At 52.4% G+C, this 14,400-nt stretch overlaps 2 protein-coding genes across 8 annotated transcripts; both read right to left on the bottom strand.

The window, feature by feature from the left end:
* Positions 1 to 45: 45 nt before the first annotated feature.
* Positions 46 to 6,063, bottom strand: ARL6IP4 (ARF like GTPase 6 interacting protein 4). Of its 2 annotated transcripts, none has more exons than XM_069794806.1 (6): positions 5,992 to 6,063; positions 4,127 to 4,329; positions 3,414 to 3,752; positions 2,812 to 2,929; positions 1,341 to 1,410; positions 46 to 1,122 (listed from the first exon to the last, which is right to left on the bottom strand). In XM_069794806.1, the coding sequence occupies exons 2-6, from the start codon at positions 4,317 to 4,319 to the stop codon at positions 1,066 to 1,068; spliced, it is 777 nt and encodes a 258-aa protein (XP_069650907.1). In that variant the 5' UTR covers positions 4,320 to 4,329; positions 5,992 to 6,063; the 3' UTR covers positions 46 to 1,065. The 2 variants fall into 2 exon arrangements, with proteins under 2 accessions (XP_069650907.1, XP_069650908.1); XM_069794807.1 differs by lacking the exon at positions 5,992 to 6,063 and adding an exon at positions 5,317 to 5,336.
* A 272-nt stretch (positions 6,064 to 6,335) lies between these two features.
* OGFOD2 (2-oxoglutarate and iron dependent oxygenase domain containing 2) lies at positions 6,336 to 14,400 on the bottom strand. Of its 6 annotated transcripts, none has more exons than XM_069794789.1 (7): positions 14,045 to 14,395; positions 13,883 to 13,957; positions 11,728 to 11,838; positions 10,608 to 10,707; positions 9,360 to 9,484; positions 8,616 to 8,873; positions 6,336 to 7,926 (listed from the first exon to the last, which is right to left on the bottom strand). In XM_069794789.1, exons 1-7 carry the CDS (start codon positions 14,165 to 14,167, stop codon positions 7,651 to 7,653), a joined length of 1,068 nt encoding a protein of 355 aa, XP_069650890.1. In that variant the 5' UTR covers positions 14,168 to 14,395; the 3' UTR covers positions 6,336 to 7,650. The 6 variants fall into 6 exon arrangements, with proteins under 6 accessions (XP_069650890.1, XP_069650891.1, XP_069650888.1 ...); XM_069794790.1 differs by having other exon boundaries at positions 13,901 to 13,957; positions 14,045 to 14,391; XM_069794787.1 differs by having other exon boundaries at positions 13,883 to 14,400.

The following is a 14,400-nucleotide window of genomic DNA, read 5'->3' as shown; positions in this document are numbered from 1 at the left end:
TTTTTTTTGGAGACTCTAGAAACAGACAAGTTGCAAAACCCAAGATGTGAGCAGGCGCCAGTTTAATGGGGTTACAGCGATGAACAGAATGTGGAAACCCTCCATGCAGATCAGTCCTGCAGAACCCATTTGTCCTTTAATACATTTGTCATTTCTTTTGGTTTTTTTTAACAGTTTGTAGATTTATGGACTTTGCAGTGGGGAAAAGGCGAGCTGTTTGCTTCACAGCGGCCATAGGCACAGGCCCTGAGAAGCCCAGAGCCCTAATGCTGCCTGGGGCCTGCGCCATAGGGAAGGGACACAAGTCGCATGCAGGAACAGACAGCAAGGCAAAGCCACCCCTCTGCAAAGCATGCCTGCCCACACCCCAGCAAGGCATGCCAGGTCAGCGGTCCCCCCAGCACCACCCGATGAGATGAAGCTGCCGAAAGGCTGAGTAAAGCTCCTGAGGCGCAGTGGAGGGTGGCACTTGAAGGTGCAGAGGACAGCTGCAGCCTGAGCAGAGCCATGCAGCAGCACAGTTGCTCCTCTTTCAGCGGGGTGGGCGAGTGCAAAGGGCCTGTGAGCCCGCAGCACCAGGTAAGCATGGGGCATGCAGATCCAGCAAGGAAGGGGCCAAGAGCAGCCCCTGAAGGGAAGGAAGTGGCAGCCAGCTGCATATTTTGCAGCCCCAGCACATACCCTGTCTTGGTGCCGCGCTGGCTCCTGCCCACCAAAGCCCAGAGCTGAGGGACAGCAGCACCTCTAGGTGCTCAGCACCAGCAAGCCTGTGCCCTGGGTGCTGCTGACCTCCTCCAGCCTTGAAAGGGGCATCGGGGCAAGTAGGTCTAAATGCGTTACAGCCACACTGGCTCAGGTCAGGAGAGGGAGGGGAGAAGCTGTTTACTGGGCGATGAACTGTTAAAGTCACTTTCCTTCCCAGTCAGTAACTTACAGAATGGCTGGAAACTGCCCCTGGGGAAGCATCTTGATGTGGTGCTGTCTGCATCGTCCAGAGACAGGGGCTTGTGCCTGCACTGGCACCAGCAGCAGGACAGGCTTCCGGCATGGCTGGCGCCTGCGTGCTCATGGCAGCATCCCTGTCCTCACCTGGAAGGCCAGCCCATCCCCCCGGGTGGCTTGCTGCAAAGGGAGAGACACAGGTGCTCACAGCATTGCCTGCCCAAGGATGAAGGACCACCAGCACCCACCCCCAGGGGCTCCTGTGGAGCTGCCAGGGCTCAGTTTGCCCCAGTAGAGTCAGTGGGGTCCCCAGGGAGGTAACACCTCTGGGTGCAGCAGCTCCCCGGCTGCGCCCACCTACCCACCGGCAGCTCGTGCTGGTAGCAAGTCCCCACTACCTTGTTAATCTCCTTGTGTCTCTCCTTGCTGACAATTTCTTCCAGTACTTCGCCGTCTCCTTTAATAAGCCTAGAAGACAAGGACAGGCCCACAAGCCGTGAGGGCTACTGGCAAATTCCCACAAGCCATGCTGTTCCTCAGCCACAGAAGGCAATGGCCCCCCCAGCCGCCACCCCAAGAGCTGCTGTTGTGCCCCAGCTCAGGCACGCAGCCACCAGCTCCCTCACAGCTGTACTTGCTGGGCTGATGCACCTCTAGGCAAGACCAGTGACGACCTATCTGTGAGGTTGCATTATGTGACCTTTTTTTGGCCTTATCAAGCTTAAATAGCACAGCAGGTTTTCCACTGCTCTTGTGGGATTAATGTCAGCATGCCACAGCAAGGACAGGTGTGGTCCCCTGAGAAATCAGCATCCCCCTGCATGGGCCAGCCATCCCTGCCCCAGGCTGTGTGCAGAGCCAGTCATGCTTGCACACAGCGGGAGAAAACACTCATAATAAAAGCATCTCCTGCCACCCCACCATCCGCAGGCTTTGCTGTCAACAGCAGTGGCCCCAACCCCTGCAAAAACCTCTTTCTTTTTTCACACAGAGTTCAGGTCTGGTCCTGGCTGCCCCAGGAAACTGCAAAGCCATTCAGAAACAGGAGCCGGTTTGGGCCTGAAAGGCAGCCAGACTGGGGAGCATCTTGCTGAGCAAATTCCAAGCAGTATCGGAGGCAGCTCACACCTCCAAACATGAACAGAAATTTAATTGTCTTCATTACGTGCCTTACAGGGAACCGACCTTTGTTCCACACCTCCCTGAGCCCCGCAGGCTGCCTTCTATTTTAAGACTGGGCTTGTCATACCCAATTCTCTTCAGCATGATGTTTTCTGCTTGCTGAGAAGATGCAGTTTATTAAAAACTGGGTCATTTCTATTTGGCAGCTAAACGAACTTTGGTTTGATTGTTGGCTGTAACCCTAAGGGGCACACACTGCCTCCTCACTTGCACCCAGGTGCTAAGCAGGGCTGAGTGCTTCAGAGCTGAAACGCAAGTGCATGAAGCAGTGGGGTGAGGAGGTGTCAGTCACCCCTCTGGTTCCTGTCCTGCCCCAGGTTGCAGAGTCCCATTTAATGGATGAAACCAAACTCTTCACAGCACAAGGAACAAACCTTCTGCCTCCAGCAGCAGGGTGCTCTGGTGTCTGTGTCCCACAGCTCCTGGCTGGGACGCAGCCCAGTGCCCCTTGCATGGAGCCCCAGCACAATTCGATAATTTGGTGTCAAACATGTCACTTTCTAGGTAAGTTACACCAGGTCTGACAGGAGGGGATCTGCAATGGATCGGCTCAGGCCTTTGCTCCTGAAGGGGACCTGGGTCCATACATGATACCGCAGTGCCATAGACAGGCATCCTACAGGACTCCAACCCATACAACATGGATGGGGATGGACAACCTGCCTCCCTTTTCCCCAGGGATCATACCTTGTTCTCCCCGTTTCAGGATCCACGACTCTCCTTATGACACTCTGCCTTGCATCCCATTCTTCCTTTGTCATTGGCTTCATAGCCTGGATTCGGGATTTTTGTTCATCTGTCAAAACTGAAATGCATCAGTTAGTCAGAGCCATGCTCATGGGGCCAGCTCCTGGCCAAGGGACATAGCACCATGCCTGACATGAACAGGCACGCATGCCGCACCAGTTTCCTGGCGGTACTTGGGGTTCAGTGATGAACCACACAAAGCAAGGGCCACTTCATGTCCCAAAGCCAGTACTAGCTTTGCCAGTGTGTTACTGCTGACTGTGTCCTTCCATTTGGCACCTTTGTTCCCTGCTCACGACTATGAACTACATCTAAACACTTCACAAATGAATCTCTGAATGTGGCTTCTTGTGTTTACTTGGTGTGGCTCAAAGGCAGTCACTGTACGTAGGAGGGAAGAGTGTCAGGAGCTCCTCTCTGTGCACAGCCCCGATTCCCTCAGACACCTTGCTTGGGTCCCAGGAAGGGGGACATGCAAGCATCTTTCCCCAGCATGACACTTGTGTGCCCTGGCTTCAGCAGCAGGGAAACACCATTGTTACCTGGTCCAGAGTCCACCAGTGACTCCTTCTGCCACTGCTCCAGCGAGGGGCCAGGCACCGCTTCTCCCTTGGCTTTCTCCTCCTTAGCCCTTTCCTTTGACTTCTTTTTTGATTTCTTCTTCATTCTCTTCTTCTTCTTCTTGTTTTTGTCTTTTGGTTTTGCTCGCTTTTTTTTGCTATGTCGCTTCTTCTTTGTTTTGGAGTCACTGTCACTGGAGTCATCAGAAGAGGAGCTGGAAGAAGAGGAAGACGAGGAGGAGCCGGTGGATGAAGATGCTGTCTCAGAGGAAGAGGTACTTGCCTTCCTCTTCTTCTTATCCTTTCTTTCCTTCTTCTTTTCTGCAACACATAAGAAGAGGTTGAGTGGAGCAGATCTGGCCCCAGGGCAGCAGGGATGCTGGTTACCCCCCTCCCAGCCTGGTTTCTTTCCTGCCTGAACAGCAAAGCCCCAAAATATTGGGGCAAAGACCCCTCTGTGCCAACACCTTTAACACATCACAGCGTGAAGTGCCGCGTTGCCAGACCATCATGCAGAGGGGCCGTAGGGCTCCACACTTGTCAGAATGAGACCAAAATGGGCACAAAGTGCATGGCAAGGCGACAGACACCGATTTAGCTAAAAGCAGGGACCCCCTTCTCCCACCTGGGCCCCCTCTGTACACCTGCCCCAGGAAAATGCGGTGAAAGTGCGGGGTCGCAGGCCTTTCCCCTACCTTCCCTAGCTGCCGCTGAACTCGACTTGTGTCTGTGAGACCCAGAGGTCCGCTTCCTTGGAGGAGACCTGCTGCCCCGGTGTGAGTCCTTGCTGCTTTTCCTCCTTTTCTTCTCCTTCCTCTCCTGTCTGCTCCGAGACTTGCTTTTGCTCCTGCTTCGCGATCGCTTCCGAGACTGGCTGTGGGCCATCATGCGTCAGCCCCTGGAGGGAACAGGTTACATCAGTGCCATGGGGGAGACCACCCTCACTCAGCGGCAACACGTCTGGCAGCCCCAAAACCCTTAGATCCAAACCTGAACCAACCAGCCCTGGAAGACCTGCTCCCATTAAACTCCCTCTCTGCTCATGACTGCTCTTGCTGAGCTCCCAACATGCAGGGATAGGTTGGGGTTACCCATCACACAGCCGTGGCCAAAATGAATTTCACCAACCCACAAAACGGAGCCCTCAGTGGAGAGCTGGGGCTGTGCAGGCACAGCACTGCCCTCCCTGGGCAGCCCTCGCCCGCCTCGAGACAACCGTCCCCGAGCAGGTTCAGTGTGAAACCCCCACCAGGCCTTCCCTGTACTTCTCGCGTTTGTCCCTAGATGTGATGACTAAGAGAGAATCGGGCTGATCCCCGCCAAGGTCAGGGTTTACAGGCAATGCTGTGCCCCAGGACAACCCCCAGCAGCTATGGGCCGTGACTGCCCCATGGGGCTGGGAGCCATCAGGAGGACGCTGCACCCGCAGACGGATGCCAGCAAGGTATGATCGATGCTGCGGCAACAGTCAGCAGAACGAAACATCCTCCCCAAGCTGAACATGGAGTCAATCACCCCATTATTTAAAATGCCGAGAGCAGGCGCAAGCCAAGGGGAGGAATGAATTTTTAATATTCCAATTTGCTTTTAGAAAACAGATTATGCACTGAGCTGGCATCCCCGTCCATCAGCCCAACCAGCTGCCAACAGCCACAGGCCAGGGACGGCATGATATATGCTCTCATTAATTTAAAAAACAAACTGGTACTGTCGGCAGAGCAGTATCTGGGAAATGCTTTCTCACAGCCACCTTCCAACTACTGCACTTAACTGCCTGTTTACCACCTCGGTATTCCCAAGTGGCGATTTGCTCCCAGGTGAATCAGACTTTTGGTTGATTTCCAAACGGAAATTTCAATCAGAAAAAAAACCCCAAAACACAAACCCAAAACGATTAAGGACACTCAGGGAAGTTTCTGAGGATGAGAGTCCTTCATCGACGCGCACCCAGCAGCCGTCCCTCGCACCAGGGCCTTGCTGGCGGGACGGCGTTTGGGTCTCGGGTCCGCTCCACCCGTGGACATGGCGTCAAGGTCAACGGATGCGGAGTTGGGTGCGGACAGGAGCATCCCGCAGAGCCCTGGGCGACGCCGCGGGAAGGGGACGAGCCCCGAATCCATCGCCGCGAGCACCCCAGGCTGGTCGAGGCCCAAAGCTGGGCTCTCGCCTCCACCTCACCACCAGGTTCGTGGCCTCAGCAGGGTGACTCCTCCTGCCCACCCAGCTTCGCCCGGGCCCGGGCCACGGCGGGGAGCCCGGCCGCTGCTGCTGGAGGGGCGGCCCCTTCCGAGCTTAGCCCCAGGCGCGCTGGCCCTTTAAGACGTCAGTACGAGGTGCGCTGGCCCTTTAAGAGACCGGCGTAAGGCGCGTCCCCTTTAAGAGCGCGGCCCAGCGTGTCCGGCTCTTTAACAGCCCCCCCCAGCCATCGGGTGCCACTGCAGCGCGCATGCGTGTGCCCCCCCCCCCCCCCCCCCCGGTCTTCTCAGCCGGCCCGGCCCCGCCGCAGGTAAGAGGAGGAAGGCAGGGAGGGAGGGGAGGGGAGGGGAGGGACGGGACTCACCGCGGCCGGGCCGGGCCTGCCCCGCACCGCCCCGCCGGCACCGAGCGGGGCACCCGCCGCCGGGTCCGCGCTGACCTGTCCCCGCCCACTTCCGGCCGTTGTCCGCCGGTCCGGCCGGCCGCTGGGCCGCGCTCTTTGGTTCCGGGGTCCGCCGGGCCTGCCCCGCCCGCCCCGCCCCGCCCCGGGGGCGGCCCCGCCCCAGTCTCACCCTTTAGTTTAACTTTTGGGCCCTAATTCGGGCGCAGTTAGGAAGCGCTAACGTTTCCTGGTGAAGGAAATGAAGCCTTCACGACTGAGTTTCTTGAGACCAGCCCTTTGGCTCCGCGCACAAATACGACAGCCCGTTTCCTTCCCGAGATGCAATTTTAATGGGTTTTGCTAATGAAAAGCTAATTGGCGCTGTATGCTAATGGCATCCCCGGCCAAAAATACAGCTGATCTGCTGGGAAGGCTTAAATCAGCACCCTTTGTGCGAGCCATACTGGCTCACCTTCAGCCTTTCACAATTATGCAAAGTCCACACGCTGTAATTATTGCAGTTCAACAAATGAATCAAAAAGCCCCTTATAAATGCAGTTACCTATGTGTGATTCAAATACATACAATTAATCTTCCACAGAGCCAAACACAGCCACCAAATCAAAAGATATCTGGCTTCTTTAATTGGTTTTGTAGATGGGAGAGTTCGTGGTTTCAGCCAGCCGGCAGTACGACAGGGAAAGCACTCAACCCTCCTAACACGCCAGCTGCCAGGGGATCTTGGCAACAAATTAAGAAGCCCCAGGCCTGCCTGCTGCACCTAGGTTGAGATGGTTATTTTATATTTTCACTTGTTCATGTAACTAAAGGAAGGGAGTTAAAAGGTACGCTCTTGCCTTCCTCTGGAAAGTTTTGCTACGTTGCAGGTGGCTCTCAGCGCTTTGTCGCTAAAGCCCGTTTCTGTTTGCTTAATAAGGTTCACAGAATCTTTGAAAGGGAACTTTCTGCTCAGGAGAGCTCATGGAGGCCTTGAGAGATCCTCTCAGCTTACCCTGTGGGACCAGCTCTCCCTGTACTGCTCCTGATGGATTTTTCAGAGCCTGGGGTAGGTAAACCTCTGGTGATGATAATTCCATGTCATTCCCAGCAGCCTGTGGTGAATCACCTGTATCTCACTTTTGAGCAGATCCTTCACGGTCGCCCAGCAACAAAAAGCTCTTCCCCTGGAAGAGGACAGGAGTCCCTGTGAATAGCAGAGCAGTGATAAGTGCAGGGCTTTACTGTACCATTCTTGTCCGTTTACAGCAGGACCTGTGATGCTGCTGTTGGCACAAAGGTCTTCACAACGGCCGAGCAGCTTTGGGTGTTTTCCCCGTACACCTGAAAATATTTACAGAGCCTTTGCAGTGTATCAAAATGTTAAGGCTTTCTACGGCTTCCAAGCAGTCCTCCTGCTCTCCAGCCTGAGTGTGAGCCCTGGCAAGCTGAGTACCAACTCCTCCAGCTGTCCAAGCAGCTGGCTTCCCTAACTCCCACAGGACTGGTTTTACATCACTTTCCAAGATGTTAGCTACTTCTTACGTGACTCGTGCATCCATCAAAGAGTCTGTTAGTGCAGTCTGAGAGGTCAGAAAGGAGCTTTAGGCAACTTGGTCTGGAGAAATCAGGCTCTACTGTCTGCTACCACAAGGAACAGAGATTCACAGTCTCGGGCACATCGTCGTCAAGGGTTTCTGTGAACCCATCTCCAAACCCCTCTGCTTCCACCAGCTCAGGTTTCTTGTTGCACATTGGGCAGAGCTGGTTGCGGATGGCAGATGATCTCATCCAAATAATGAGGTTCCAGCGTTCCCCAGAGGCAATGGGAAGTGCCCCGTGGATCTGCCCTCCTCGGTGTAACAGCCCCTGGGCAACCACATGTTCGATCTCTATGTACTTTGGCACAGGGGTAGGTTCCTGGAACAAAGGGAGGCGGATACAGCATTCTACCAAAGTCCCTAGCAGAACAATGCTCAAACAGTTGAAAGTTTTACTTGTCACCTCTTCACCCACAGCACCCAGTGAACAACATGGAGAGAACTCATTGCACCTCTGAAATGCAGCCACTTCAGTGGTGGCCTGGCAGCAGTTTAGTACAATGGTTTTCCAGTAAGACATTCCCAGTGCCAGGTGCAGAGGGAATTTAAAGACAGAGTTTCAATCAAAAAAACTGTTTCACCAGTGTATGGGAGCTTTTACCCCTCCTGTCCCCTGGAAATAGGGGCTACAGATTTAGTTTTAAGTCCCATCTGAAATAAATTACCTCTCTCTCTCCCTCCCGCCCTCCCCCCCTCTCAGCACCTCCCTGCTCCTTATTGCAGTTGGGGAAAGATGGGCTGGTTTGTTTCACTCCAGTTTCTACTACGATAGCTGTCTCTGTTCTCGCTTTGAATTAGCTGCAATTGGCTTGAATATTGGTAACATGCTTGTAGCAGAAAAGACTCCTGTATAACCAAGACATTTTAAAAAGGGGGGAAGAGACAGAGCAGGTTTGACTGTCAGAAGTGAATAATTGTTTTTTAGAACACATTTAATGCCTTGAAACTGGGGGGTGAGGGGCTAGTGGGGAAGAGAATCACGGCCCAGATTAGGAATATGCTCAGTACCTGGCTGAAATCCCCAAAGTACAAGTTGCCTTCTGTGAAGTCCTTTCCCAGTGAAACATTTAAGGTGACTTCTGCATTGTCATAGTGAGAGCTCAAATCCAGATCTTCGTGGAGCGAGTACTTGACCACAAATGCTTTATGGCTGTCCAGGCAAGCACCTCCCAAATCAGGATAAAGCAGTGCCGTTATGGGCTGCAGGTATTTTTCACGCAGGGGTGTGATGAAAGTTTCATCCATCCCAAGCTCATTTAGCAAAACCTGTCTCAAAGAGAGGAGATGGGAACAGCTGATCAACTACATCTGCTGCTTCATCAAGAGCTGCTACAGAGCTGTCTTGTTCTATTCCAACCCCACTGCTTGCTCAAAGAACTTTAGAGCAAAGGCTCCAGCTACAGGCAAAAGAAGGAGCACCAAAGTGGAAAGTGATGGGGAAAAGACAGAGTAAGATCAAAAGTTGAGTGTTCTTTAAAAATTGACTCCTTGATTTAAATGTGTATTGCTTAAATACAAGGTGCTCTTTGCTCTGAGAGACCAACTCCCATCTCCTTTCCCTGCATTCCCCTGTCGTTTTGTCTGTGTAACACACACTGCCTCAACCATTTCACTTCAAGGGGGCTGTATTCAGACTGCACTGTGCTCAAATTACAGACATTTGGGAAGGAAAAGGAGTATGAAGCAAGGAGGTAAACAGAGTCTGCTTGTTAACACTCCCCCTAAAGAAGCACAAGAGGTAGTGAGTCCTACCCCATAGTTATTCATAGTGTTGGGCCTGCCTTTAGGCATATCCGACTGCTCAAAGTTCTCCAGCTCATCCACAAAGGCTTGGCAAAACTCCTCTGTGAACACTGGGAGTCGATAGATCCTCTTATCTGTCAAGAGAAGGGAGACACCGTTTGCTGGGGAAAATAACAGGCGAGAGTGTTCTTGGCTGTCACGCTATCTCGCTATACTGTGCTGGTGTCAGTGAGAATGCAGGATGTGCTTCACTTTGTGCTCAGGCTGCTCAAAGGGCTGGAACCATTCCCTGGGATCGGCTCTGGGACGTATTTGTTGTTTTTCACGTTGGCCCCTCGTTTCCAGGCTTCCCCATCTAGTTGGGAGATTGGGCACTGATTTAAATGCCTGCTGTAGGTGCCAAGGAAATGTTTTGAGAGAGTCTAGAGGGAGGGTGGTGTTATCAACAGCTTATCGCAGGCAGACTGAATACAGCCTCCTGGAAGAATGAGACTCGAGGTCATTTAGGAGATGCGGGATTCACTCATCCAGTGCCAACATTCTGGGAAGACCAGGCCTTCTGAGCTGCCTTTCAGGGTAGAGCCCTCAAGATCTGTGTAAGCGGAGCTCAGTATCAAGGATACAGAAGCTGAGATAAAGACAGAATGAAAAGGCTGTGTCTGGAAATCATGCCTTGGACAAATCCAGGAGCCCTGCACATACACAACATTTGTGTCTTTCTTTTTGTCTCGAGAAAAGGAGGCAACTTTGCAGCTTCCCCTCTACATTTTGTCACCATTTCTGGTAGGGAGAGAGCTTCACAGATGCCTCCAAGGAAGCTTAAAACCCAGATCTCTTTAAAAGACTGAAATCTAGACTGAAACTATTTCAGCTCAGACTAACCAACAGGGATTGTCTGAAATGGTAAAGCACCTGGGGAGGGAAAACCAAGCTCCCCGGGCTAACAATGTTCTTTCAGCAGGCTCACCCGTGAGGTTGTGGTAGAACCAAAACCCCAGCCCTGCTGCAGCTAAAGCCTCTGATGAGACATCAGCAAACTGGGATTGGAAAAGCAGAAAACAGGATCTCATCCAGAGCATAACTGCTGCACAATACTGCCTCTCCAGAGACTATCGTCAAGCAGAAAATAACATCCTGTTTGTCTCAGCTGTGTATCAAATGTGAGCTATTAAAGACAGGGCTTGAAAACAGCTGTCATCACTGAAGTTGCAGTGTCACACGGGGAGATCTTTGTGGCTGATGCGTTGTTGTCTTTACCTGAGAAGGACTCGATGTAGCGCAGGAGACCGTGGAGATGAGCATCTGGCGACATGCAGTATGACACAATTTCTAGAAAATCTGGGGCCAGGAATGAATCCTGGTGTCAAGGGAAGGATGATAAAAATACACAGAAACATGATTAGCCTGTGCAGTCTTTTATAGCCCAAGAAAGAAATGGAATTCCAGCCAGCCAGAGGAAAATATGTAGAGTCTAGGGAGCAAGGCTGATAGACACACTTGGGTTATTTCTGTGGCAGGAAACACAGAATGTTACTCGTGTTTTTCTTGGTGGTTTAGGTAAGTTGCTGCTTGCTCTGCTTCATGGGTTTTCAAGTATAACCGGCCAGATTTATCCTTGGCGTGATGGGAAAGAGCCTGGCTCACCTTATGGACTCCTAACAGGTAAGTGCAAAGTCCTTCCTAGTAGATTTAGCATCTTGTCATGGCCTTAGCGCAACAGAGTGGCTACGCTCTGCTTTAAGCACTTCCCCACACAGATCACAACAGACAACAGCAGGGTGGACAACAGCAGAACTTGTTGCTAAAGGATCACAGAGCAGTAAATCTGTGAGAACTTGTGTGTGCGTTACTGCTGATCTGTGGTAATTATCCAGCTGGGAAGTCTTGCGTCTGGCAAACATGAGGAAATCCAAAGCAGAGCAGCCCACAACAAGAAGGGCTACCCCCACATTTGCGGTGGGGTGTACACATGCAAGCAGCCTGCTGCTTCCCTTCAGACGATAGTCACTAGTACCTTGTCTGTGTGTTAAGCCCATAAATGCTGATTTCTGTGGGTGTTCGTTAGACCTCACCGACCCTGTTTGCAGCAATGATGCTTTAGGTCTAAATTACTAATGGTATTCTGAGTCCAGTACCAGGTGCTGGTGCAGCTTCAATATAGAATGACACTTATCTGGCTATAAGCCAGGCAGAATCTTGCCTGGAGAATATGCTACACTGTGAAAGGTTTTAATTCAGTTTCAATATGCTACGCTTTGGTTTTAATTCAGTCCAGCTCTAGCACTGTGGGCAATCCCGAGAAGAGGGCTTCCTACTGCAAAAATAAACTGTTGGGCAATTCCTTGAGTGCAAAATAGATTCCAAACATACTGTCTACCTGCAGAATGTAAACTTCTGGGTGTTTTCGTTTGTAGCACTTTGAGATGATGGTTTTGCGTTCCACTGACTGATGAATTAACTGTTTTCTTCTCTGCACTTCTGCCTCAATCTACAAGTAAACAATAGACCGTATTGTTAGAAAATCAAAAGGGATAACTGAAACAATTTCAGGAATTTGCTCATTGTTTTAAACCAGTTATTTTTGTTCCAGCACCTCTGGGAGACAGAGTGTATGCCTTTGCTTTTCTGTAGTCAAGACAAGTCTAATAAATATCTGAAAACCCAAATGCCCAAGAGGGATTTGAGACACGTTCTTATTACGGATGGCTTAAAAAATAATAGAAGGCTTTCCATGGACATGTCAAGTGGAGCTGCAAGGCTTCAGCCCCTTCAGGCATTCTGACGCCTCATGAATCACTGGCCTACGCTTTAAGAGTCTGGCTTATGTTCTGACAATATAAGCATTGTCCAAAATAAAGACATTTGCTGGGAGGGAGACAAGACTTGTCATGAAGGGATTACTGCTAAGTGTTGTGGGGACAGGCTAGTCTGTCATTTTAAAAAAAACAGCTGTAGTAGCAGCTGATTCAGGCAGCTCTTTCTATTTAATAACCTCCCATGAGATTAGTTTATAACATTCCCCAACAAAAAAGGAAGGAGGGTGTGACCGGCCCACCCTGCTCCCAACCCCTGGTAATGTGGTTAGCATAACGCCATTTTATAAGGCAAGCAGCCATTCTCTGCGACCAAACGGGTCACGTATTCATTCCCTTTCTCTCATTATCAGGCCCTGAAGGTCCTGTGAACCAAGCAGACGAAACAAATGGATTTCTTCTTCCCCTCCCTACCAGCCCCAAGGTTCCTGGGCGCCAGGCCAATTACTCCCTTCCTTGCCGGCCTTGAAGGTCCCAGGCACCTGGCCAGCCAGGTGGTGTTGATGATGCCATTGCAGAACAGGGAAGCGTAACAGCACCCAGAGCACTGTCTATAAAACCAAGCAGTTACAAGTCATAAGTGGAGAACTTGGACTGGAACTGCTGCTGGACAGTGAGAGCTGTGACACCCCCCCCCCCCAACATGGCCAGGGACACCTCTGTCGTCGTCTGCTTCCTCTGAAGGACTGAGTGATTCGTATTCTTTTATATGATTTTCGAGTCTACATTATGATGGTTATATTGATACAGCAAACCATGTATTAAGATCTGACCCGATCTACAGAGGGTCCAGGTGATTAGAAAGTTAAGTTAGGATCTAGGTGATTAGAAATTATAAGTTAGGATCTAGAAATCCTAAGTTGTATTATAAGTTCTGCTTATCGTGCTACATTGATTCTGCTTGTAGAAATCCCGTGCCATTCTAATCATACATCCTGTGCCATACTAATCATAATATCCCATTAAGAAAATGAAGCTTTAATTGTAACTATGATTTAGTGCCATCATCATTCTGCCAAGAATCCATAAAAGAACCTGTCTGTCCCCTTTGTGTTGGGTGAAACTGGAGCTGGTTGTGTGACAGATCTCTGTCCCTCGCCTGGAAAGAAACACAGATCTCTTCCTAAAGAGTGCGCCGGGGCAGTTCGTGGGATAGCCTTCTGCGGCAGACCTCACGTAAGCTCTGTAGGACCCTTGGGTGATCCCACCTCAAGGCACCCTTTAAAAGTAACTGACAAAAGAAGGGATGAGGAAAGACAGCTGACTAAAACCACTTAGCAGCACAGAAAGCTGTGTTAATAACACGTTGCAGTGTTTATTTCCCGGCTGTTACCAGTACAAACCCATCACTGACAGCACCCAGCCCCGGATCAAGGCACCAGCAGGCCGTTTTCTCCCTTCGGCCTCTGCCCAGCACCGGGTTTGATCCGGACGAAGCACCGGGGAGCTGTCAGGGCCGGGGCTTGTGGCTTCAGCAAGTCCCCCCGGTCCCTGGCCCCACCCCGCTGGGTGGAAATGCCACAGATGAAGTGTTGGGGGGGGGGGGGGATCCCCTGAGGGGAGCCAGGGTGCGATGTCCCCTCCCCGCCGCCGGGCAGGCCCCCCCCGAGGCTGGGGGGGGGTGTCCCCGAGTCCTCCCCCACCGTGAGGCCTTCGGTTGCCCCCCTCAGGGAGCCGAGGCCCCCCCACCCCCCCCCGGCCCTCTCTGACAGGATTTACCGGCGAAGCCGCGCTCACCTCCCGCAGCGCGGCTCTGAAATCCTCCTCGCCCCTGCAGCCCCGCTCCCGCAGCGCCTGCAACACACGCGGCCGGTCAGCTCCCCACCGCCCTCGGCCGCCGCCGCGATCGGGTGGGGGGGGTGCCCGCCGCCCCACCGTTACCCGTCCGTGGTCGCGGCGGAGCTGCCCCTCGTCCCGGTACCGGACGTGCAGCCCGTAGCGCCCTACGAAGATGTTGTCCGAGAAGAAGCAGGCACAGGCCAGGAACGGGCGGCCCGCGGACATGTTTCCCGCCGGCACCGGGCAGGGGCGGTGCCGGGAGCGGGTCCCGTCGCCAAAAGGCTCCGCCGCACGGGGGGGAGTGCCGCTTCCGGCCGGGCCGGCGTGAGCGAGGGCGCGTCGGCAAATTCCCAACAGGGAGAAAAAGGAGAGGGGGCGAAACTTGCCCGTCCTGTCCAGTTTTATGCTTCTTTTTTTTTTCTTTTAAATTTCTGTGGCGTCACCGCGGCCGGGGCCTG

Source organism: Haliaeetus albicilla, chromosome 10, assembly GCF_947461875.1.
Source record: "Haliaeetus albicilla chromosome 10, bHalAlb1.1, whole genome shotgun sequence".
NCBI lineage: Eukaryota > Metazoa > Chordata > Aves > Accipitriformes > Accipitridae > Haliaeetus > Haliaeetus albicilla.
Note: the sequence above shows the minus strand (reverse complement) of the source record. Positions and strands in the feature narration are given on the sequence as shown.

Coding starts and splice junctions, on each gene's coding strand:
- ARL6IP4 (XM_069794806.1), bottom strand. CDS start 4,319: ATGATGGCCCACAGCCAGTCTCGGAAGCGATCGCGAAGCAGGAGCAAA. Junction 3,753..4,126: donor TTCAGCGGCAGCTAGGGAAG/GTAGGGGAAAGG, acceptor TATGTGTTGCAG/AAAAGAAGAAGGAAAGAAAG. Junction 2,930..3,413: donor ACTGGTGGACTCTGGACCAG/GTAACAATGGTG, acceptor GATGCATTTCAG/TTTTGACAGATGAACAAAAA.
- OGFOD2 (XM_069794787.1), bottom strand. CDS start 14,167: ATGTCCGCGGGCCGCCCGTTCCTGGCCTGTGCCTGCTTCTTCTCGGAC. Junction 11,839..13,882: donor AGGTGAGCGCGGCTTCGCCG/GTAAATCCTGTC, acceptor GTTTACTTGTAG/ATTGAGGCAGAAGTGCAGAG. Junction 10,708..11,727: donor CAGAAGTTTACATTCTGCAG/GTAGACAGTATG, acceptor CCTTGACACCAG/GATTCATTCCTGGCCCCAGA.